Source organism: Pyrus communis, chromosome 13, assembly GCF_041283825.1.
Source record: "Pyrus communis isolate YQ-2024b chromosome 13, ASM4128382v1, whole genome shotgun sequence".
NCBI lineage: Eukaryota > Viridiplantae > Streptophyta > Magnoliopsida > Rosales > Rosaceae > Pyrus > Pyrus communis.
In genome coordinates, this window is record NC_142577.1 from 11,868,140 (window position 1) to 11,892,689 (window position 24,550).

Below are 24,550 nucleotides of genomic sequence, written 5' to 3' on the forward strand. Positions count from 1 at the left end.
GAGTATTTGATTAGCCAAGGATATGTGAATAATGAACTATGCCCATGCGTGTTATCGAGAAGTCGCATTCTAGATTTGCTATAGTTTCAGTTCATGTCGATGACATGTATCTCATTAGAACTTCTGAAAAGCTTGAGAAAATTGTCTCACTCAGGGCATGTTCTCAAACGGGTTATGTTTTTAACATTGGAGACATCACAATGTCTTGGAGGTCAACCAAATTTAACTTAGTTGTGATTTCTTCAGACCAAATTGAAATTCTCGCCCTTCATGAAGCTACTCGTGAATGCTTCTAGCTCAAAGCCATTATTGAGCATATTCGAAACACTTGTGGACTTTCTTCAATCCTTGACGTACCTACAACAATCTATAAAGACAATGGTGCTTATGTTGAGCAAATCAAGAAAGAATACATTAAAGGAGACAACACCATGCATATTGCGCCGAAATTCTTCTTTTCACATCAGCAGCACGAGCATTAGAGGATTGAAGTCAATCAAATCCAATCCCAAGAGATCTTTGCCAACCTCTTCACGAAGTCACTTCTGAACTCTACTTCGAGAAGCATATCCAAGGAATTGGTATGCATAAATCTTAATGCATATTTTCACCTTTCTACTTATACTATGGGGTTTTTATCCCACCTTGGGTTTTACCATAGCCAGGTTTTGTAAGTTTTACTTCTTATGCATTCTTCAATTTATTTTTAGACTCGCATTCCCTCATTGTGCAGACTAGACGAGATGACTTCATTACCTGCTTCTACTTCATACAGGATCTGAAGTGACCACTACTTGAATATTTACTCAATCATAGAGAGTGTTACTAATTATAGCACAGGTGATTGTGCAAATCATCAGTACATTGTATGTAGGATTCTAGAAGATCTTACCCCTTTATGAATGTATTACTTGCAAGACAAGGAATCCTATCCAGTTTACTATAAAGAAAGACATCAAAAAAATTCCTCATCTTTCTTTTCTCTCTTTGCTGCACCCTCTCTCTCCCTCCAACAAAATAAGTTACAATACTAAGTAAATTAATGGAAGTATTTTCTGCCTTTCGAGTGATTGGGCCTTAGCTCAAGGAATTTCGTGTGTTACCTTTGCATATCCAACAAGATATGAAAGTTTTTTTTCTATACTACTCAACCATGGTACTAAATGGCAACAAGATATGGAAGTTTATTAGTCTCCTAACAGAGTTTGGGAGCCTCCAACCGTCCAACGTTTTTCGGCCTCACATCTTACGTATTCTCCTTAAATGCGGGCCCATTAGAATCATATAATTTGTGGGTTGAACCGTTTTGGAGGCACAAAGTCAAAAGTTGGTATCCTTATCTCCTTCCACAAAAAATAAACAAAAAGTTGCCCACATATTAAAAATGGCAAGAAATTCATTGACCACAATTAAAACATTGTGCATAAATACGATTAGTTGGGGGTGGGATGGGATTATTATTATACTAACAAAAGAAGAATAACAAGAATAATTGATTGCTTTACAAATCTAATGAATTATGACCATACAATGAGCACAAACAAAATTCTTCAATTTGTTAGACATATTGATTGATAGAGATTATTGACCTAAACTTTTAACAATCGAAGGTCTATGATCACTAGTTTGGTATGGTATATACTCAACTCAAACACTAAAATGCTTTTCTTCTTTTGAAACTTTACATTTGCTTCGAGCCTCTCGTCTTCCGCCAATTTCAGACAAATCCGTCAACCATGCGTTTTAGACAACTCCGTCAGCCGTCCATTTTAGACAATTCGTGTTTCACCAGTTTGAGGCCACAATAACACCAAGTTAAAAACTGAAGAGACAATACCTCTTTGTATATCCTCGAACTCCACTGCCAGCATTACATCCCAATAAGTTTTTTTTTCTGCGAAAAACGGAAAAAAAGAAGATACATGCTCGTCTCAGCAAAGGAAAGTTTCTGTTGCAAAGCCGTAGAAGGTAACTAGATGACAACTGGAGAAATTTCCATAACGTAAGGCTGTAAGACAGCATTCTTGTCCTGCGCTGCATGATCTTGATAGACAGGATTTCAAGGTATGTGGGCATAGCTGCTATAAGGAATAAAACAAAAGCATGATCGTGGGATACCAAAACAATGAGAACGACTAAAAAATAGTTGTTAAATGGTATGAACCATTATGAGCACTTTTTATTTAAAATCAAATATGACCATCAATGAAGTAGATAACACAAGGCCATTATTTCCTGGTGGCATTCTTTAAAATAAACATTCTGTCTAGGAGTGTGGCAACCAATTCACAAAAGTATATTGGCTAGATGGTTATAATCAGTTGCCGGTAGCGATTCTTTCCATGGATATCAAACAATAAGTGATTCAGTTTCCAACTTCAAACAACTTAAGATTTAGGTTTCTCAGCAGTGAATGCAACTACATTTTAAGCTTTTAGTTTATTTAAAAAAATGAGGACATCAAGGGGAGGGTAAAAGGAAGGGGTGACATACCGAATGGTTCAGAAAGCCAGCAATAGGAATCAAGCATGTTCTTAGCTTTCCATCAGGAAACTTGATTTTCATGCTATTTGCGTACCACAGTTCACGTGCCCACAAGAATTGCTCCCATGTATAAAGCTCCGGCAGAAAGATATCAGGATGCTCATTGCACAGTGTAGGGAAGAGCTTATCATATTCAGCAAGCAAATGCTGAGACAAGAAAGGGGAGTTAAATGATAAATTTTTAATTAGTGGGATGCTTTTCCCTTAAATAAATACTATGGTATGAGAAAGTTATCTATCACGAAATCCTATCAGAAACATAGAGAATGAATAATAAAAAGAACAAAAAGGATACAGATACAACATTCCATTCTTTAAGTAATATAAAAATGAGAGATCAAATACTGCAATGGCAGCTGGAAAGATATTGGCTGGAGGTTCAATAACACTAGTCCGTCCCGTCTTCAAGAACCCTCCCAAGGTTTCTCCCTACACCTGATTTGGGCATCTCCATGTTCTGCACCCCTCATTAGAACTATTGATTTTTCTGATTTGAATTGTAATTTTATTTCATATCTAGAAAGCCTTATGGGAAGGCATATTTATACATAATACCAAGAAAGCTTCGGATGCAACAGCACATGCAATTCCTTTCCCTGCTGTCCATGAGTCAGCAACAAAGAAAGCTGAAAGCTTTACACAAAGCTTTACACCCTTGCTGTCCCTTACACCCTTGATGTCTTTCCTTTCCAGATTCAGCAATAACATGCACCCATGATGCTTGCCATGCTGTCTGTATCATGCACCCATGATGCTTGCCATGCTGTCTGTAACAGCACATTCTTCCAATACTCCCCCTCAAGCTAGATCCAGTAGGTTGATGGATCCAAGCTTGGAGAGGAGTCTTTGAAACTGATGAGAAGCCAGAGGTTTGGTGAATATATCAGCCAGCTGATCGAAGCTTTTTACATAATGTGTCTGAATCACCTGCGACTGTACTTGTTCACGGACATAGTGACAGTCGACTTCAATATGCTTGGTCCTCTCGTGAAAGACGGGGTTTGATGCTATGTGCATGGCAGCCTGGTTGTCACAAAATAAGGTCATTGGTTGAGCTGTGAACACACCTAAGTCACATAAAAGTCCTTTTAGCCATATCAGCTCACACGCGGTTGAGGCCATTGCACGATATTCAGCTTCGGCACTTGATCTTGCGATGACAGTTTGTTTCTTGCTCTTCCACGTGACCAAGTTTCCACCAACAAAGGTACAATAACCAGTGGTGGACTTGCGATCGATTGCATTTCCTGCCCAATCAGCATCACAGTACCCCATGATTTGAGTGTTGTCATTCTTTGCCATGAGGATGCCACGACCAACAGACCCTTTTAAGTACCGTAAGATTCTTTTGACAAGGTTCAGATGCTCGATGGTGGGAGAGTGCATGAACTGACTGGCAATACTTACTGAATGTGAGATGTCTGGTCTAGTGATCGTTAGGTAGATCAGCTTGCCAACAAGCCTTTGATATAAGCTGATATCCGAGAGTGGCGTGCCTCCCAAGTCAAGCTTGAGCTTGCTATCAAGTGGGGTAAGTGCAGGCTTGGCATCACTCATATTGGCATCTTTAAGTAGGTCCATGACGTACTTTCGTTGATTAAGAAATAGTCCCTTATAAGAAGATGCCATTTCGATTCCAAGAAAATACTTCAACACCCCAAGATCTTTAACCGCAAATTGTTGTTGAAGTGACTGTTTGAGTGTGGTGATTTCAGCAGCATTATCACCTGTTATTATTAAGTCATCCACATATATCAACACAACTAATTTGCTTGCAGCTCTTGTGCGAACAAATAATGATGAATCTGCATTACTCCTTTTGAAACCAATTTTATGAAGAACGGTACTTAGTTTTGCATACCAAGCACGTGGTGATTGCTTCAGTCCATAAATTGAATTATGTAACTTACACACCAAATTAGGCTCTTGGCTTTGTGGGTGTCCTGGTGGCAATCTCATATAGACTTCTTCTTCAAGATCACCATGTAGAAAAGCGTTCTTCATGTCCATTTGATACATAGACCAACCTTTATTGACGGCAACAGACAATAGAACCCTTACTGAGTTCATTTTTGCAACAGGAGCAAATGTTTCCTTGTAATCCACCTCAAATGTTTGAGTGAATCCTCGAGCCACCAGCCTGGCTTTATGCCTCTCAATCGAACCATCAGAATTAAACTTGATCTTATAGATCCACTTACAGCCCACTGCCTTTTTTCCTTGTGGAAGTTTGGTGATGCTCCAGGTTTTGTGTTGGTCTAGTGCTTTGAGTTCATCTCTCATTGCTTCTTTCCACACAACTTGATTATTAGCCTCATAAAAGTTTTGAGGCTCACTGTGACTTGAAATGTTGTTAAGAAAGGCAGCATGAGATGGAGTTACCTTTTGATACGACACGTAATTTGAAATTGGATGCCTCGGTTTATATGTGACAAAATCTTGAAACCTTGTGGGAGGTTGTCTATCACGCCGAGGATTGCGTCGAGGTACTAGGAGGTTTGTCTCATCCTCATTCAAATTGTCATCCACTCCTTGAGGATTTTCTATGTTGCCGTCGTCATCATCATGCACCGAGTCATCATCATGCACAGAATTATCAGGATGAGTACCTTCATTATTGACTTCAATGGGAGGTGTAGAAGTACAGATTCTTGGTAGAGGAATTAGGTCTAAGATGCACTCCCCCTGACTTGTGGCTTCATGTGATTTGCTGAAAAAAGGGTTAGCTTCATGGAATCGTACATCTTTAGATACAATTATTTTTCTTAGTTGAGGATCATAGCACTTATATCCTTTTTGTGTTGATGAATAACCAAGAAAAATACATTTGAGAGCTCTAGGGTCCAACTTATCTCGATGGTGTGACTGTATATGAACAAAACAGACACAGCCAAAGACTCTAAGATGTGAAAGGTCGATTTTTCTTCCTTTCATGACTTCAAGTGGAGATTTAAACCCCAAGACTCGGCTAGGAAGTCTATTGATGATGTACACAGCCGCCATGACTCCTTGTGACCAAAATCTCTTTGGTACGTTCATTTGTAACATTAATGCTCTCGTTTTTTCCAGAATGTCACGATTTTTTCTTTCAGCTACACCATTTTGTTGAGGTGTGCCGACACAACTTGTTTGATGCATGATACCATGCTTGCTCAAATATAATGACATGATATGAGACATATATTCGGTGCCATTGTCAGATCTTAAGGTTTGAATTTGAGAGGAAAAATGGTTCTTAACAAGATTGTGAAAATCCTTAAAAACTTCAATCACTTCACTCTTAGACTTTAAAAGGTACAACCATGTGGCTCTAGAGAAATCATCGACAAAAGTTACATAATACTTATAACCATCAAAAGATTCAAACGTTGGTCCCCATACATCTGAGTGAACTAGTTCGAAAACTTTACTAGTCCTAGATAAGGATGAGGTAAAAGGCAATCTGGTGGCTTTAGACAAATGACATGTTTCACACGAAATTAAATCATTACCTAAGTTTGGAAACAAGGAAGACAAAACAGGTTGGGAAGGATGAGCTAAACGTTGATGCCACAATTGACTATCTTGGGATGGACTGGACTTGGCTTGAAATCCTCTGGGACTGTTTTTTGATATGTAATAGAGGCCATCAAGGTAAAACCCTTCACCAATCGTCTTCTTGGTGAGGCAATCCTGAAAAATGACATTGTGAGGAGAGAAAATGGCCAAACAATTTAAGGTATTGGTGATTTTTCCCACAGATAGAAGTTGAAATGGAAAAGAAGGAACAAATAAGGCTACTGACTCAATTTTGTCCGATATTAAGTTGATATTTCCCTTCCCTAAGACCTTAGAACTCTCACCATTGGCAGTTGATACTTGAGACGGTTTTGAAAATTTTTCAAACTTGTGAAACTTAGAAACATGGTTGGTCATATGATCTGTGGCACCCGAATCAACAATCCACAAATCATGCATCATATTTACATTAAGAGCAGTTTTAAAAGCAGTCATGATACCTTGCATGTCATCTTGGGCCATGTGTTGTGTTTCTGTTAGAAATCCAGCAAACTTGCCTAGCAAAGCTGTTGAACTTCCATCTTCAAAGCCGACCGTTTGATCACTCTTAATCCTTTCTTTCTTGCTTTGAAGATACACTGCAAACTCATTTATGAGTGCAGCTGGATTTGCAGTGAAGCTCTTGAGTGCATTAGACCTATGAGAGGTTGAGGTAGTTGCATTGTTGGCTCTATGTGGTGCACGGTTCAGTCTTTGTGAGCCCTTGTTATCCTTCATGAACTCTGGCTTTAATTCTGGATGTAAAATCCAGCATGTCTCCTTAACGTGACCAGTATAGTTGCAGTGTTGGCACTTTAAGTGTGGATTCTTCACTTTGTATTTTCTTTCGTTGGCTAGATAAGCCCTTGCTTCAGTTACATTGGTCTTTGTGCCAGACTTTCCTTCGTACTTCTTCACGTTGGATTGTTGCACATACGCTGGTGAAGGAAGGTAGTTCGGGGTTCATGAGTATGTGGCTTCGTAGGTCTTCGTATCCTGGATCGAGACTTGACAAGAGTTGGAATATCTTGTCTTCTTCTGCCCTTTTCAGTAGTAAAGACGCCTCAGTTGTGTGAGGCCGATACATTTCCAGCTCATTCCACATGCTCTTCATGCTGCCTAGAAGTTGAACAAAGGGCTTTCCTTCTTGTTGTATGTTGGAAATGTTCTTCTTCAATTGAAACACACGTGCAGCATTGTTCTGGCTACCATACATTTCCTTGACTGTCTGCCATAGTTTGAATGATGATTCAGAATAACTGAATATTTCAGCTAGTTTACGTTCCATGGAATTTAGGTGCCATGACATAACTAGCTGATCCTTGCAAAGCCAGATTTCATAAGTTGGTGAAGAAACATCAGGAACTTCGATGCTTCCATTTATGAACCCTAGCTTGGACCTTCCACCTAGGGCAAGACTCACTGCTCTCGACCAAGGTAAGTAATTAAACTCATTTAACAAGACCGAGCTTAATCTTTGATTTGGATTGACATCCACCTCAGACACGGTTGAGGAGGAAGGTATCTGGGAATCTCCAAACGAATAAGAATTCTCTTCCGCCATATAAAGACCTATAAGAATAAAGAAAGAATTTTTTTTTTTTTTTTTTTTTAAAACAATTAGATCTGATCGCAGAAGACCCACTTGTTCTTGACAGACACTGCGGCGCTTAAAGATCTGATCGCAGAAGACCCACTTGTTCTCGACAGAGCTTTAGTCTCCTGCGTCTCCGAGACGCCGCTTCAGGTAGCTTCAATGCTAGGTCACCTGGCTTTTGTTACCGAGTTACTGAGTCGCAACCCCGAGCTGTCCTCCGAGCTGGACTCGCATGGGTCAACGCCTCTCCACGTGGCGGCGGCAAAGGGGCACCCGTAGTCGACCCACTACTTGAAACACCGTCGTTCTGTAGCGAAACAGCAACCGGCGTTCAGATCGGCAAGGATGGTTGATCGTCTGTTCCTGTTACAAAGTTTGCTGGGTATCTGGATGTGCCAGTGGCAGATATCCTTGCAGCATTTGATGATGCAATAACAGATGGAATCAACTTCACTTGGCTCTGACTTTCCACTCGAATACTTGCAAGCTGAGTTGTCAGAGTGCAAGCGAAACCCGAGGTAATTCTCAGATTTCAATCATGGACGACAGCGCCACCACCAACAGCAACCACTCGTCTATTAAGCGATCCTCCTCCACGTCTCCGTCCTTGCAGATTCCTGCTCCCAAGAGGCGAGTTGTCCTGGGCGAACTCACCAACTTGCCGATTCAGGACTCGGATCGGAAGAAACCCAAGAGGAACTGGAGCTTTAGAGGGAGCTTGAGGTGAAAAGGCGGGAGCTTGATGGTCTGGCTCGGAAAGCTGAGCTGCTGGGTTTCTGACCTCTGCTGGAAACTCTGGGCCTCTTCCGAAAGCGGTTTCCAGTTATGCACCTCGGATTCTGACGGTCACTACCAGATCTGCACCTTTTTACTCAGAGTCTCCTCAGGTCTCAACCTCCGTCGTTGAGCCCATCTACGACATGGATAAGATGATGCAGAAGCAGGTTATTTTTCCTGCTCTGATACCATATTGATTTTTCTGATTTGAATTGTAATTTTATTTCATATCTAGAAAGCCTTATGGGAAGGCATATTTATACATAATACCAAGAAAGCTTCGGATGCAACAGCACATGCAATTCCTTTCCCTGCTGTCCATGAGTCAGCAACAAAGAAAGCTGAAAGCTTTACACAAAGCTTTACACCCTTGCTGTCCTTTACACCCTTGATGTCTTTCCTTTCCAGATTCAGCAATAACATGCACCCATGATGCTTGCCATGCTGTCTGTAACAGCACATTCTTCCAATAAGAACAAATACATCGGCCCTGCCCATCAGAGGCCCATTTACCCCTGGAACATGGTAAAGTCAGGGAAAAGCCATAAGGTTGGGTCAGACCTTTTTCTCACTGCAGATTTGTTATTGGGAAGCATTGTATCTTGCAGAGAACTTGCAAAAGCAACATACAGGATAACTCAAGAAAGAAAACAAACAAAACTAGTCCTACTTATAAGTCGGAAAGACAACAAACAAGCAGCATTGCCAGCAGACAAGAATGTGAACTTCAACATTCCCCAAGAAGTAAACAGACAACAAAGAAGAGTTAATTAGGAGTGCGGCCACTGAACAGTGTACCATGTTTTTAGAATCCAAGTAGATTACAAATAGTGACTGTCAAAAATGTATACTAAATGAGGTGATTTTTGTTGGACAGGGCTGAATATCATTGTCATCCTGATCTCCCATTTACAAGTGACCACCCATTCTTATATGCATGAATCATGCAACAGTATGGACAAATTTTGTCTATAACTGAAAAAAGAGGTCATAACTGTCAAAAAAGGTAATCTAATAACAATACATTGAAACGTCTAATAACCTGTTTTGCTTGTGTTATCTCATCCAACAGCACATTTCCCAAAACCATCATCACGTTGGCTCCAAAACTCAACCCTGCAGCATTTAGGGAAGAAAGATTAAGAAATAAAGGAAAAGATAAATTAAAACAAACAAATCACTGTAATAATATCAGAAATGGTCCTCCACCAATACACCAAATATGCATACTTATTTTATATGGTCTAATACTAAATAACTTCACCTAATTCTTTATCTATACAAATAAAAATAGACAAGAATATTTTTCTGCACAACACCCCCCACTCCCCCCAAAAACACAATTCTTCAAACTTCCAAGAAACTAAAACCAACAGGTTTCCCCCTGCGGTCTGCACCTTATTGCAAGTCCACCTTAGTTGAAAGCTTTTAAGATGCAAATATGTGACAATAAGAAATTTGTGGTTTTATTAAACATCATTTTCCTGGAATCTTTTTTTTTTTCCTTAGCAAATCTATCTAGCAAAAAGTCCACTGCAAAGAGCATATGATTGCTATCTTAGGATTATTCTAACTGAATTGCCGACAGTGAAGATTTTTATTATCCTTTACAACCACAGAAACCACAGGACAAAAGGTGTCTTCGCATTACAAAGCAGAAAAGAAAAACAGACATACGATAGCCCAACCACAAACTTTCCCAATGTTTGGGTCTCATGCTTGACAAACTCATTTGCCTAATTTTTCTCGCATTTCTAGATAGTATTACCCTTTCTGAACAATTAAACATAAAAAATTGACCATAGAGAATCATAGGTTTGTCTGAATTTATTTTCATAGCATGAGTTTATCATTTATTACCACATATACTAACACTGAGCATCTTATGAATAAACAACTTCCTTGGAAACATAATGGATAAGTTCCATGTTTGACCTAACATCAAATTATTACTATCTACATAAAGAAATATTATACTTTTACAGAGAATACTAAAAGCAAACTAGAATTTCATATAAGCGGAATTTCATAGTTGCACAAAGTTACAAGATAGATTTAATAGGAAAACAAAGTCACAAGCAGTCAAAATACCGGTATGAAAATCTTCAGGAAGTGTGTCAAAGTACATCTTGTATTTTGAATCACAATTGCGCCTCTCCTTCATGCTCCACAACAACAACATTGTCTCAGGAGGAGTAATGCCTTCAAACTTCTCTAATACATGATACTGCAGTAAAAAAAAGAGGTAATATATTGGGCCACGTTTCTTGTTCATAATGCCCCTCAATATGTATTGGACCCAACAGACCTAAAACCTACTCTAGCTCTGAGCATCATTACCTCAGCAAGAACAAGGGAAACAGTATAGTTGCATCACTGTGCTTATATATCAAGACATACAAGAGAGAGAGAGAGAGAGAGAGAGAGAGAGAGAGAGAGAGAGAGCAGCATCAGACTAATCTAGACGGAAATCTGACAAGAAAAATGTTGTATACAGGGGACAAGGATTCATATTTGGCATTATAGAGAGTAGCTTATTTATGCTTACAAGACGAGTAAAGTTGGATCACGACCGTGATAAAGATCAATTTTCTCAATGGCTGAATTGGTAACTTAATGTGGCTTGGGAAAACAAACTCCACATGTGGGAAGAATGATGCTCAAACTCCACATGTGGTAGGTAAACATTTGTTTATAAAAATTGATCATCATCCACATCTAGAGCCATTTATTACTTACATATTAGAGCAGTTCACCTCTTGCTAGATGTGGAGTCAATGTAGGTTCACTTTAATTTTTCTGTTTCCCCTAATATATTTTCAGAAGCCTCTTAACTAAACCCAGAGGTAACAAATACAGACAAATTAAAAGTATTAAAAAGGCTTCTCAAGCAGTAAAACATACCATACCAGCTTGCACAACTCCTCAGAAACTATTAAAGACATTGGGATCTCCAGAGCAGTCTCTCCAACTTTCTGATCGTCTGCAGCTATGGCTCCTCTGCCAGCCCCTTCCACATCTATTATGATGAATGAAAAACAAAAGACATCATATATTCAAGGCTAGTTTCCTTCTCTTGTGCAGGAAAACCCCCTCAAAAGGGGAAAGAATAAACAATCATACCAGCAGCAATCACAGCAGTGAAAAGTTAAGACTTACGAGCTATCTGCAACCTTGTTTTAACACCAATGTTCTCACCCCATCGTAACAGTTGCTTTCCTTTATCAGAGTCGTAGCCTTCTACAATTGCCGTCTTCGAATTGTGCTTGTCAGAAGACCAACAAATCATATCAACAATAGCATTGTGTAGTTCTTGCAGGACATTCTTTTGCATGCCTGCACCTCATTAAGGCCCATTGTTTCATCATTGGTCTGCTAATCATATATGTGATCATGGTAATATCAGGCAGTTCTAATTTCTAAAGTCATTTGTCTACCCTTATGTGCCTAAACAGTCCAAGAAGTTATCAGAATGAGTTTGAAGGATCTCAAGATGGATTCATCAAGCATCAAAATGGACAAAATTTCCAGGCCTCATATTTCCCAAAATAAAAACAATTCTGTTTTGTTCTAGTTCTACAATATATTCCAGTAATAGACTCTGGGCATCCTTCAGACTAACGACCATTTGATTTAAAGAGCATAGTGACAGACTACCTCAGTTGATTCTATGATTTTTGCTATCTGAAGCATTACTTCCAAAGAGGTACTGAGCCAATTAGGATCTGAAGACCTTTTAACATGGATTTGCTGCCTGGTATTAAATCCCTTATCTTGTAGCAATTTCTGCCAGAAAATGAGAAAAAAACAATTGTTAGAAGGATGATGGTAGAAACAACTCAGCTAACTCATCACAAGCACAAAAAAACCACCAGACACTAATTAGTGCGCAAGAAGAAGAAAGATAACTAGCAACGGATATGAAAATTTTACAAATTGTAAAATGGATATATTGACAGTTGTTGATTGTTTAGTTTTAACCCTATTTTAGAAACTGCCTAATTGAAAAGGATTCTGAAATAAAATAATACACAGTGATTAGTTTCACTAGTTTACACATCCACCAAAAACCCAATGACTAAACGCACACATTTTGTTCAATTTATATATCCAAGCTAGAAGCAAAGCACATTTTTCACATAACTTACATAAATTGTGGTAAATTAAAGATACAAAAGAGAAATCCACCAATAAAAACAGTAAAGAACACAAACCCAACAGAGCTACAAGTTCACTGTATCAAATTGTGTGTATCTAATGTAAAAATAAAAAATAAAAAAAAAACTAAACAGGGTTTTGTCTGTTTGGTTGCTGGGAAATTGTCAGAAATAAAACAAATCCAAGAATTTCAGAATGCGCACAAGGAAAATGAAATTTCAAGAGCGTAAAAGAAAGCAGTAAGGTTGGAGGAATTTAGAGAATGAAATAGTAGTCAAATAGTAAGCGTTTACTTTATTGGTCGCCATTGGAGTGCAGATTCAAGCAGAAGTCCTCGCAAGTCAAATTGGAAAGATCATGTACAAGTCCGTAACAGTAGCGAGAATGGAGAAGAGATGAGGAGACGAGAGTTTGGGCGGCAAAAGTGGATGAGGAATTTGGGAGGGCCACAGAGAAAATAATCTATCCACACATTTTTCTTTTTTTTTTTAATTTTCACACCCATCCTTCATTTTCGTTCATTGAATCTAATAAATTGAAAAAAATTAATGATAAAAATTTAACAATAATGTGTGAAAAGTAAAAATAGATTTGTGAATAACACTACTGTTGTAGCCTATTTGATTGAGCGATCTAGGGTTAGAGAGAGAGGGGTGCGGCAAGCTTTAGGGAGGAGAGATTTATTTAATTGTGAGGTGTGTTTGATTCATCACATTGTGCCTTTATTTATAGTAGTAGAAAAAGTAAAACCTTTCCTTTTAGGATTACAACATTTAATAGGTAATCTAATCCTAATAGGAATATAAGATACATTCCCAAATTCCCTAGGATTTACATAATCACATTCTTATTCTAAATATGACTGCAACACTCCCCCTTGAGTGTGTAAATACTCAACAAACCATCGCATCAGATCTTCAGCAGATAAGGTAGAATAGTTGATGAAGTCATCGGCACAACGGGTGATCGCGAGTCTCAAATTTACTTTGAAGTATTCATTTGTAAAAACTCACAAAAACCTTACCATGGTTAAACCAATGACTAGGGAAAACCCATAGACTAAGGAGAAAAGTAAGAAAATATGCATAATATCTAAAACGCTCGTCAAACTGGACGAAGGTAGTGAACTCAACGGAGTATGATCATCCCAAGATGGGTGCCTCATCAAAACCTAGTTAGGTAGCAAAAACCTAGTGGGAAAAATGCTCCTAATCGTAGGGAAAAAGAGTACATTAAGATCATGTAAGTATGCTTCAAGATACTCCCTTTGAGTTAGACATGCTTCAAGATACTCCCCCTAAGTTAGACATAACTTCTAAATAAAAGAACTACAAGCGATTCAACTCAGATAATTTACGCATATCGATTCCTTGGACGAGCTTCTGAAATGTAGACTTGGGCAATGACTTGGTGAAGAGATCGGCCAGGTTGTCCTAGGAAAAGATTTGCTTGACTTCAATGTTCTGATGCTACTGCTGCTGGTGTGAGTAAAAGAACTTTGGCGCTATGTGCTTGGTGTTGTCTCCCTTGATGTATCTCTTCTTCAACTGCTCGATACATGCTGCATTGTCTTCAAAGATCGTCGTAGAAAGGTCAACAACTGATGTAAGACCACTAATGCTTCGAATATGTCCCATAACTTCTCTCAGCCAAAAGCATTCACGTGAGTCTTCATGCAAGGCGAGAATCTCTGCATGGTTAGATGAAGTCACAACTAGAGTTTGCTTGGTAGACCTCCAAGATATAGCGATTTCTCCAACGGTAAAGACATAACCCGTTTGAGAACGTGCTCTATGTGGGTCAGACAGATATCCAACATCTGCGTAACCAACAAGGAAAGAATCAATCCGAGGACTATAAGGGGCGGCAACACTCGAAAATTTACGAGTATAGAACAAGCCCAAATCTGTTGTACCCTTGAGGTAATGGAAAATGTCTTTAACACCATTCCAGTGTCTGCGTGTGGGCGCATTGTTGTATCTAGCCAATAGATTCACAGCGAAGGAGATGTCGGGTCTAATGCACTGAGCCAATTATAATAAAGCCCCAATTGCACTCAGGTAAGGAACTTCGGGTTCCAAAATCTCTTCCTCATCCTCCTTTGGATAGAAGGAATCTCGTTTAGCATCTAGAGTCCGAACGACCATGGGTGTACTCGAAGGCTTCGCTTTATCCTCATTAAAATGACGCAACACCTTTGGGGTGTAGTTTAATTGATGTACTAAGATTCCATCCGAACAATGCTCGATCTCCAGGCTGAGATAGTATCGAGTTTTCCCAAGATCCTTTATCTCAAATTCCAATTTCAGGTGTACAGTAATTTCCTCAAGCTCTGCGGGAGTCCCAATGAGGTTCATGTCATCGACATAAACTGCAACGATTGCAAATCTGGAATGTGACTTCTTTATGAACACGTATGGGCATAGTTCATTGTTCACATAACCTTGACTTGTCAAATATTCACTCAGACGGTTATACCACATCCACCCGGATTGTTTCAATCAGTAGAGTGACCTCCTCAGTCTAATTGAGAGAGTGTTCCGTGGTCTAGAACTATTTGAGCCAGTCAATGGAAGTCCTTTTGGAACTTTCATGTAGATTTCCGTATCTAGATTCCCATAGAGATACGCGGTTACCACGTTCATAAGCTGCTTATTCAGTTTTTCGGAAACTACCAAATTAATTAGGTAGCGAAACATTATAACGTCCATTATAGGGGAATATGTCTCCTCGTAATCAATCCCAGGGCGCTGAAAGAAGCCTTGCGCTATGAGGCGTGCTTTGTATCGCACTATTTCATTCTTCTCATTACGCTTCCTCACGAAAACCCACTTATAGCCAACAGGCTTTACACGTGGTGGTGTAGGAACGATAGGTCCAAACACTTTACGTTTCGTGAGCGAATCGAGTTCGACTTGGATTTCTTGTTTCCAGTTTGACCAATCGGTTCTACGTTGGCATTCATCGACGGAATGTGGTTCAATGTCATCGCTGAGCATGATGTCAGTAGCTACTGAGTACACAAATGCATCGTCGACGATCATCTCATTCCTATTCCAAACCTCATCCACTATTGTGTAGTGGACCGAAATCTCACGATTCTCGGGAAGCCAGCTTGTTTTGTCTAAAGCATCACCATAATCTAGAATAACCTCATGCATTGGAACGAATGAGTGAGCGATGGTCGGATTCAAACTATGGTCACTAGTTGGTGCCATTTCCTCTTCCGAGGTTGTGAATCCTTTAAACCAAGGGGTTTGCCGCGCTTCAAGGTCGGAGCAAATCATTGGCTAGCCGCCAATGTACCTTGCCACATGGAAGGTGCGGCCTCCCCACATTCGAGGACGGTTCAACCTTCCCAGGCGGGTTATTAACGTATGCGGGGTACATCTATCCTTGCAGGTGTGTTTGCAGTGAGCATATGTGATCTTGTCACCTTTGCTAGATCATTAAAAGCATCTGGCATGCTTTGAGCAATGCTTTGAAGATCTATAATTCGTCGCACCTCAGTTTCAGACTAGGTAGTGCGGGGATCTAAATGAGACATAGTGGGAGTATACCATGACAATTCGCAGCGTTCTATGGGAACATTAGCATGCTTATCTCCCCCTAAAGACGGGAAGACTGTCTCATCAAAGTGACAATTCGCAAAATGTGCGGTAAAGAGATCTCCTGTCAAGGGTTCTAAGTATCGAACAATTGATGGTAAATCATAACTGACATAGATTCCCATTTTTCTCTGAGGACCCATTTTGGTACGTAGTGGCGGCGCTATTGGCACATAAATGGCACACCCAAACACCTTAAATGCGAGATGTCAAGCTCGTATCCAGTGAGCAACTATAACAATGAATGTGGTTGGGTAGCAGTGAGCCTCAGGCGGACCAACATAGCTGCTTGCAATATTGCATAGCCCCAGGCATATACCGGCAATTTGGTTCTCATAACCAAAGTTCGAGCTATCAATTGAAGGCGCTTTATGAAAGCTTCTGCCAGGCTGTTTTGGGTGTGAACATGGGGAACAAAATGTTCCACATCAATCCTTACTAGCATGCAATAATCGTCAAAAGTCTGTGATGTAAACTCTCCAGTGTTATCCAGTCGAATCGACTTAATCGGATAATCAGGGTGGTGAGCCCTTAGCTTAATGATTTCAGCTAGGAGTTTAGCAAATGCGGCGTTGCGTGTGGACAACAAGCAAATATGTGACCATCTTGTTGATGCATCAACCAACACCATAAAATATTTAAATGGTCCGCAGGTTGGTTGGATCGGTCCACAAATGTCCCCTTGAATCCTCTGAAGAAATTTAGGGGGGTTGTGAATAATCTTTGTATGGGAGGGTTGAATATTCAACTTCCCTAAAGAACACGTTTTGCATGACGAGAATCCAACATAGGGATGTAACTTATGTCCGTGAGAAGATTTGAGGACACGGCACATCATGCCACGTTTAGGATGTCCCAAACGATCATGCCAAAGCAAAAAAGTGTCCTGGAACTTAGGCATAGGGCTAGCCACACTGTGGGCTTCTATGCCGCGAATGGTTGTGATGTATAACCCACTCGGCAGATGTTCCAACTTCTCGTGAATATGTTTCTGGCCATATTCGTATGAAGTGATACAAAGAAATTCAGAACCATGATCTTCAGTGGTTTCAAGATGATATTTATTATCTTGAATATCTCTAAAACTTAGTAACGTTCTGTCGGAACGTGGAGAATAGATTGCCTCCTTAATGGTCAAGATTGTACCATTAGACAACAAGAAATGTGCCTTTCCATATCCTTCAATCAGGTTGGATGAGCCTGAGAGAGTTGTCAAATGAGCTTTCTTGGGTATTAAGTTAGTAAAATAGTGTCGTTCATGCAAGATGGTGTGCGTAGTTGTACTATTTGCCAAATAACTAACTTTCCCACTAGACATACCTAGAAATTAATTGATTGAATTGGTCACATGCATAAGTATAAGTCCATTCATTCAATTAAGCAATTCGAGAGAATAATATCCATTCAAATAACAATCCATAATTCAAAACAAACCAAAACCAAACAAATTATTCCAAATACATAGAAAAGTTGTTCAAAATTAAACCATAAACCTAGCAAATTAAGGGGGTAAGGCCGGCCACTCCTAGTGGGTTCGGCCACTCCTAGTGGGTTCGGCCACTAGGGGTAAACACCCTAAAAACATGTCTAATTTATTAATCCATAGGCGCTGATGCCTCCTGAAAATCCGATATCTTCATTGATGTAGTTGCATCTTCCAGATGATCCACATGTGCAAAGTTAGACTCACGATGGGAATGATACTTGGTAATAGCCTTAAGGGAAGCTCGGCATACGTGTGACCAATGATCCTTTGATCCACAACGATAGCACATGTCCAGTTCAGTAGAAGCAGCCTGAACGGGAGCTTTGGTCTTGTTCTTGAAGTTTGGGACCTTAGGGGCGAGTGGTGGACGATGTTGGGTTGCAATTCTTCCCTTAGGTGCGGCATTCTGCTGACCTTGGGCCGGTGGTTGGGCCTACCACCCATTGCCACGACCACGACGATTTTTTCGTCACTTATGGCCACTAGAATAGGTCGTATACGCTTTAGGCGCGGCGTTCGAGTCAGTGGGTCTAGCTTGATGGTTCTTCATCAAAAGATAGTTCTGCTTTTCAGCAAGAAGTAAAACAAAGATCAAATCTGAAAACTTGGTGAATTTATGTGCCCTATATTGTTGCTGCAAGACAATATTGGTGGCATGGAAAGTCGAATAGGTCTTCTCCAAAAGATCTGATTCAGTTAGTTCCACTTTGCAGAATTTCAACAAAGAACGGATCCTACAAACTTCAGAGTTGTATTCATTCATGGACTTAAAGTCTTGGAAGCGAAGATGCTGCCAATCGTGTCTTGCTTTAGGCAAGTATATGTCTTTCTAGTGATCGAAACGATCGGCCAGAGCAAGCCAAACGGTGTGTGGGTCCTCCTCAGCAAGATACTCAGTCTGCAGTGCAATATGGATGTGTCTTCGAATGAAGATCATTGCAGTAGCCTTCTGAGCTTCGTCAATAGGTTTGTCGGCGATAGGTGCCTCAATGGTGGCTTTAATGCCCTTTGCAATGAGATGGAGCTTCACGTCTTGAACCCACTTCAGATAGTTTCTTCCAGAGACTTCTAGAGCAGAGAAATCAAGCTTGTTCAAGTTCAACATGTCCCTAAAACGGAGGGAGAAAACGTGATTAGTCATATGGTAAGCCATAGACATATATCGTAGAACATACAGGTTATATAGACATGAAGTGGTTTAATTTATGCATGAAAACTACGGGTTTCATGTGGTATATTTTGAATGAAAACTTCAGGTTTCAAAGGCACTAAATTTGAAACTACAAGTTCAATTTAGCTTTATGAACGATTAGTTCATAATGAAAGGTTCCTGCAAGAAACACAGAATGTAATATACTAACTAAGTGTAGTGGATTTGAGTTGTCTTCGGGACCTCAAGTGTGAGAGCTTCGTTACTATGAAAGTATGTGACGGTTCAAAGTATAAAAATAAATTATTGAATCGTTAATGTCCAAAAGTGATCTTCAGGTCGATAATTTTGGATTCATTATCAGATTAATGGACTGCAGGTCACTTTTAATTAATTTAATAAATCGGGTCATACAAGGTCGATTGTAGAAGCTAAATAATATTAAAATAATATTATTGGATCGAAAATAGAGCCCCAAAAATAATATGGGCTTAGTGCCGTGGGAATAGGGCACGGGTTAGGTGCCTTAAATATAGGCGAGGCCCAAAAAAGACCTTGGGGTGGTCTGCTGGCCACGGTGAAGGGTGGAAACCCCAACCGCAACCTGGGTTTCGAAATAGGACCGTAAGGGGGGCATGGAAACAAGCCCAGCACACGCTGGCTTGTGGGCAAGCATGCGGAAAGGCCCAGTGAAGGCTGGGACTTGGGTCTTGGGCACAGGAAGTTAAGCCCAGCGCATGGGCTGGCTGCTGATGATGTAGGCAGTGACACAGGGGGCCCAGTAAGCTAGATTTGCGGGCTGTCGACCAGAAACTAGGGTTGCAGGCCCGTGGTTGTGGAGCAGTAAGCCCTACGGGGGCTACGCAAGTAGTCCAAGGGTATTAGAGTGATGCCATCCCACGGTGAGACAAAAAACATAACCAATTTTCGAACCTAGGGTTTCAGAAAAACCCAAATTTGCTTCTAATTTAATTTTATATTTTGACTCACAAATTCCACATAACAATTTAATTGTGTGATGCATGAAACAAATATATATATATATATATATTGACAAATATATGAACATATACAATATATATATCGAAAGGAAAATATAAATATAGAGGGATTCATGCATCATGGGGAATGTTTTCATGCTTCGTGGACGTTTCAAATATCTTCCCTTATTTTAAGCAAACCTGATTAGTAGAAAACTAAGAAGCCTTTGAATGTGGTGGATGATAGCCTCCTCGTACGATGCGTCAAGTCCACAGCTTCTAGCAAGAGCGTGCTGATAACGTGTTGTAGGCCTATTTGATTTAATTGTGAGGTGTGTTTGATTCACCCCATTGTGCCTTTATTTATAGTAGTAGAAATGGTAAAACCTTTCCCTTTAGGATTACAACATTTAATAGGTAATCTAATCCTAATAGGAATATAAGATACATTCCCAGATTCTCTAGGATTTACACAATTACATTCCTATTCTAAATATGACTGCAACAACTACATTATTTCTTTTGAAATTTTTGGGATCTACATGATCTTTCTAATTTGACTTCATATTTACTATAAATAAATATACTAGACATGATGAGTAATAACACAAAATTCCTGACCCATTCTCTTCTTTCTACGACACAAATTTTAGGTCACAACATATTACCAGCACATTTTTTACGTTGTGTTAAAAATAGTTTTGTCCATCTTCAATCAGAAGAGTATTACATTTTAATTATTCTTATTGTGATTAATTTTTTTCCTTGAATTAATATACTTGCTATTGATTCAGCTTCGTCTTTTTATTGAACTTGATACAAGACTGCCTCACACTCCGTCGGTCCCTTTGAGTCAAAGAGGTGCAAAAGATAATTGATGATGATATCCTTCATGCCTTCTTTATCATCTTGCCAAACTCCATTATCACCACATAACCCATTCAAGCAATTACCCTTTTGTCGTCTATTTTGCTTTTTGATGAAAAAAATCTCGTATGTTGGTCCTAAGCTTTAACCAATTTTCCTTCAACCTTTGCTTCCAAAAAGCCTCCTCTTGTGCAAGTGAAGAATGGAGCTTCATATACAAGTCATGGCATTGCGCAATTGTTGTTTCCGTAAATGGTTTGCCTAAACAACATGTTTAATTGATCCTCCATTGTAGCAGTATCCTTTAGAATGGGCCGCTCTGAATTCTTTGCTCATTGGAGCAATTGGATCTAGTTGCTTTTATGTTTTCTGTAACTTGGAACATAGGTGAACTTGTTACTTCGCTGACCACCCTACTCGTACCACATCCACACAGCCCTTCTTGGTCGTCCACTCTTCCTTATATCGAAACATTTTCTTTTGCGTTATATTTTTCCTTCCTAGCCAATCCAATTGGATGGGTACATGGTCTGATGATGTTGGGTTAAGATGTACTACTCGAAATTTAGAAAATAAATCTAGCCATTTTTTATTAGCCATTGCTCGATCCAGCCGTACCTTAATCCATTCGCCATGTGTTGTTGCCTAGGTGAATTTATTTCCAGTAAATCCCATATCAATAAGTTGACAGTTTCCAGGAGAATTCTGAAAGCTTGCCATTTGTCTATCACTTCTCAAGTCATCACCTTCTTGTTCCTCTGCATGTAACATTTCTTTAAAATCTCCAATGCAACACCACAACAAATATGAATTTGCATACAAATGTTCGAGCAGCTACCATGATTTGTGGCAATCCTTTTCCGTTGGAAAACCATAAAAGAATGTGATTCTTTAGTGCACACTATCTCCCAAACCTTCTACTTCAAAATCTAACTGATTTTGAGAATAAATTCTCAATGAGAGATTAGCATCCTCCTTCAACATAGCACATAAACCCCTAGAATAGCCACTACTAGGTATAGTAAAAATACAATCAAAATTCAATTGTGATTTCTGTATATAGATTCACCTAGAAAAATCACAATGGGATCTTTACTGAAAAATAGTCCCTTTAATGTGCAAATTGCCAAGAGGTTTTCAAGCCCTCGACAATTCCAACTTATACAACTCATTGCTCTCGGCAGGGCTGATCTCGTCAGCCTCCACCCTTGTAGAGTTCATGGAATCAATCATAATAGACCTGCATTTGGGTGTAGGACCACCTTAGTCACCACTCTTTCCCAAATCAAGAAGCTTTCTTTGGATCCATTTCGATTTCTTTTAGGCTATGCTTTTAGTACCCCTAACTCTCATGGTCCTTCTTTGGTTACATGCCTGACTACCATAGATGAAGGCGCCATAATAAATGGGTTAGACCCCATCAACCAAGCAGGCCTATCATTGTATGTAGGTACCTTCCTCCGCTGCCCTTGCAATGCCCTTATGCCTTTTTCTTATGAAAGTCCTAACTATTCTAACTTTTTCCTTAAGTCCTATGAAATGGATTCTAACCCCAATCACCTAGTTCTACCAAAATCCTCAGCGGAAAGCCCAAGTCTCGATGTTGCGAGGCCCTAATCCATCAGAACGACATCCACAGTTGGGTTTTGGCGTTCTTCTCTGCCAAGTGGCGTACCAAAAATCATAACGGCATTATGAACTCCTTGGTAAATGCAACATCATTAAGGTTGGGTAATAGCTGTTGTAATTGCCACCCATGAAAATATGGAGTTCTCATGGACCACCCATTCTTAGGGTCTAACCCAAATCTTTTTCGTGATGGTTTCTTGTAATTAATGGCCAAAACATCGTCCTAGGACCATCTCCTGTAGGGTTTCTCTTTGTCGTCTTCAATTTCCCCACAATAGCTTTTGCATTGGTCTTCCACATGGTTCATCATACCACAAAGAAAACTTGTGAGTGGTAATTTTTTATAATGAACATCAACCTCGACAACTGTTCCCTCAATTTGAACCGCCACACATCGTCTCAAGGGTTTGAGGACATTAAGGTGAACCGTAATTCATAGAATACTCCCAAATTGTTCTTGCTTTCTACATTGATCTGATAAAACATACTCGCCAAAGTGGTTTCCAAATGAGTTTACCCATTTGCCTCGTCATGTAACATATTGGGTGTCCTTTAATTTGAATCCAAAATTCCTAGAACGATAGTGGCACCTTCGTTGGATGGGTAACATCATCCGTATCTTCCATGACTAGTAGGAATTGCTTATTATACAACCACTGCCCCTCTTGAATCATTGTCCACTCCTGCTTCGTATTGAAACCAAAAACAAACCTATCATCTTCTAGATCAACAATAACCACACTCGTTTTAGGCTTTCTTAAACTTCGCATCTGTCGTTTGAAGTTTTCCTTGTTGAAAGTTTTATGTGTTTTATGCCTTACCCAATGGTTTGTTGTTCATCTTATGTAATCGAAAATCTCCTAGAAAATCTAAACACCATATATTCCATATATTCCATGGAGATGAGCCCCTTTGCTACGTACATCCAACTCCACTACCAGCCCTATACAGTCTTTCCTGCAATTTGCTGTATTAGCCGCTAAACCATGAAGCTATATGAATCTGCTTAGAGCTTACCTCCCCACCTCCTAACAATCTTGGGCGGCTTGAGTTCAATCTTCAGATAAGCTGATCAGTTGTTTATATTGACCATTTAGCCAAGAATAGTTGATATGGGAGATGTGATCAAAGACATCAATCAGGATTTTGGTTTAGGGAAGATTCTTAATAGCATCAAGAATGGCCTATATTTGAGCCACAATTATAGGGATTGGTGTTCTATGTGATCATGCTGGATCTTTCCATATTGAGCTTTGTTGGGCTCAATCTTTCGACAAGTCCTTCTGGACACAATGAGAGTATTTACACTCGACTAAGCTTGGTATGCCTACCAACTCTATTTAGTGGGTTGAGCCAACTCCTTGGTTGTTTTTCACTTTAACATGTGAGGCCTGAAGAGGACGTTGGCCAACAAGAGTGTCACTTTCGTTAGGTGTGATTTTCGGTGAGACCTCCCCATTTGCATTTAGTGCTTAGCCGATGTGGAGTGAAGTATCGTAGAAAATACCAAAGGTCTCAAAGAGACAATGGGTAGTAACTTGGGAATCTGTAGACATCGAAATTTCGATGAAATGAATGTTGACCAATAATTAAAATTTCAACGCTCACGTGTCACATAAATTTTACACGTAGCATGTGACTCAACGAAAAATTGAAATAAATTGGAAAAGTCATCAAATAGGACATGTGTCAATACCTGGCAGAAATGATTTATTTCGTCTGATTATTTAAATCCAAAAAATCAAGTTTTGGAATTCTATAAATAGGAAGCCAAGGCATTCATTTTAGGAGACCAATTGATATCACACCAAAACCTTGAAGCTTTGAAACTCTAAAGCTCTCAAGCAAATCCCAAAGGATCAAGAAAGCTCTCTTCGTTCTTCGTCAAATCCTCCTTCAAGATCAAACCCCGACAGTCCTTGAAGAACTTTCACCAACTCAAGATCAAGCCCCAACGGCCCTTGAAGAAAGTGTTCATCGTTCATCATCCGTTCATCCTAAGATTAAGCCCCAACGGCCCTTTAGATCAACAACGTCAACAAATCCACACATCCAACCGTTCTTCAAGATCAAGCCCAAAAGTTCTTGAAGATCCGTTCATCACCGTTCTTCAAGATCAAGCCCAAAAGCCCTTGAAGATCCGCTCATCCATCAACCTTCAAGATCAAGCCCAAAAGCCCTTGAAGAAACTTCCCTCAACCTTCGAGATCAAGCCCC

At 39.7% G+C, this 24,550-nt stretch overlaps 1 protein-coding gene and 1 pseudogene across 1 annotated transcript; both read right to left on the minus strand.

Annotated features, from left to right (window-relative positions):
- Window positions 1–1,496: 1,496 nt before the first annotated feature.
- On the minus strand, window positions 1,497–13,097 carry LOC137738284 (uncharacterized). The gene is made up of 8 exons (XM_088682227.1): window positions 12,907–13,097; window positions 12,113–12,241; window positions 11,615–11,791; window positions 11,365–11,474; window positions 10,547–10,682; window positions 9,498–9,571; window positions 2,494–2,691; window positions 1,497–2,081 (listed from the first exon to the last, which is right to left on the minus strand). Exons 3-8 carry the CDS (start codon window positions 11,787–11,789, stop codon window positions 1,932–1,934), a joined length of 843 nt encoding a protein of 280 aa, XP_088538353.1. The 5' UTR covers window positions 11,790–11,791; window positions 12,113–12,241; window positions 12,907–13,097; the 3' UTR covers window positions 1,497–1,931.
- Window positions 13,098–18,176: 5,079 nt separating this feature from the next.
- Window positions 18,177–18,812, minus strand: LOC148691767 (uncharacterized; annotated as a pseudogene).
- Window positions 18,813–24,550: the final 5,738 nt, after the last annotated feature.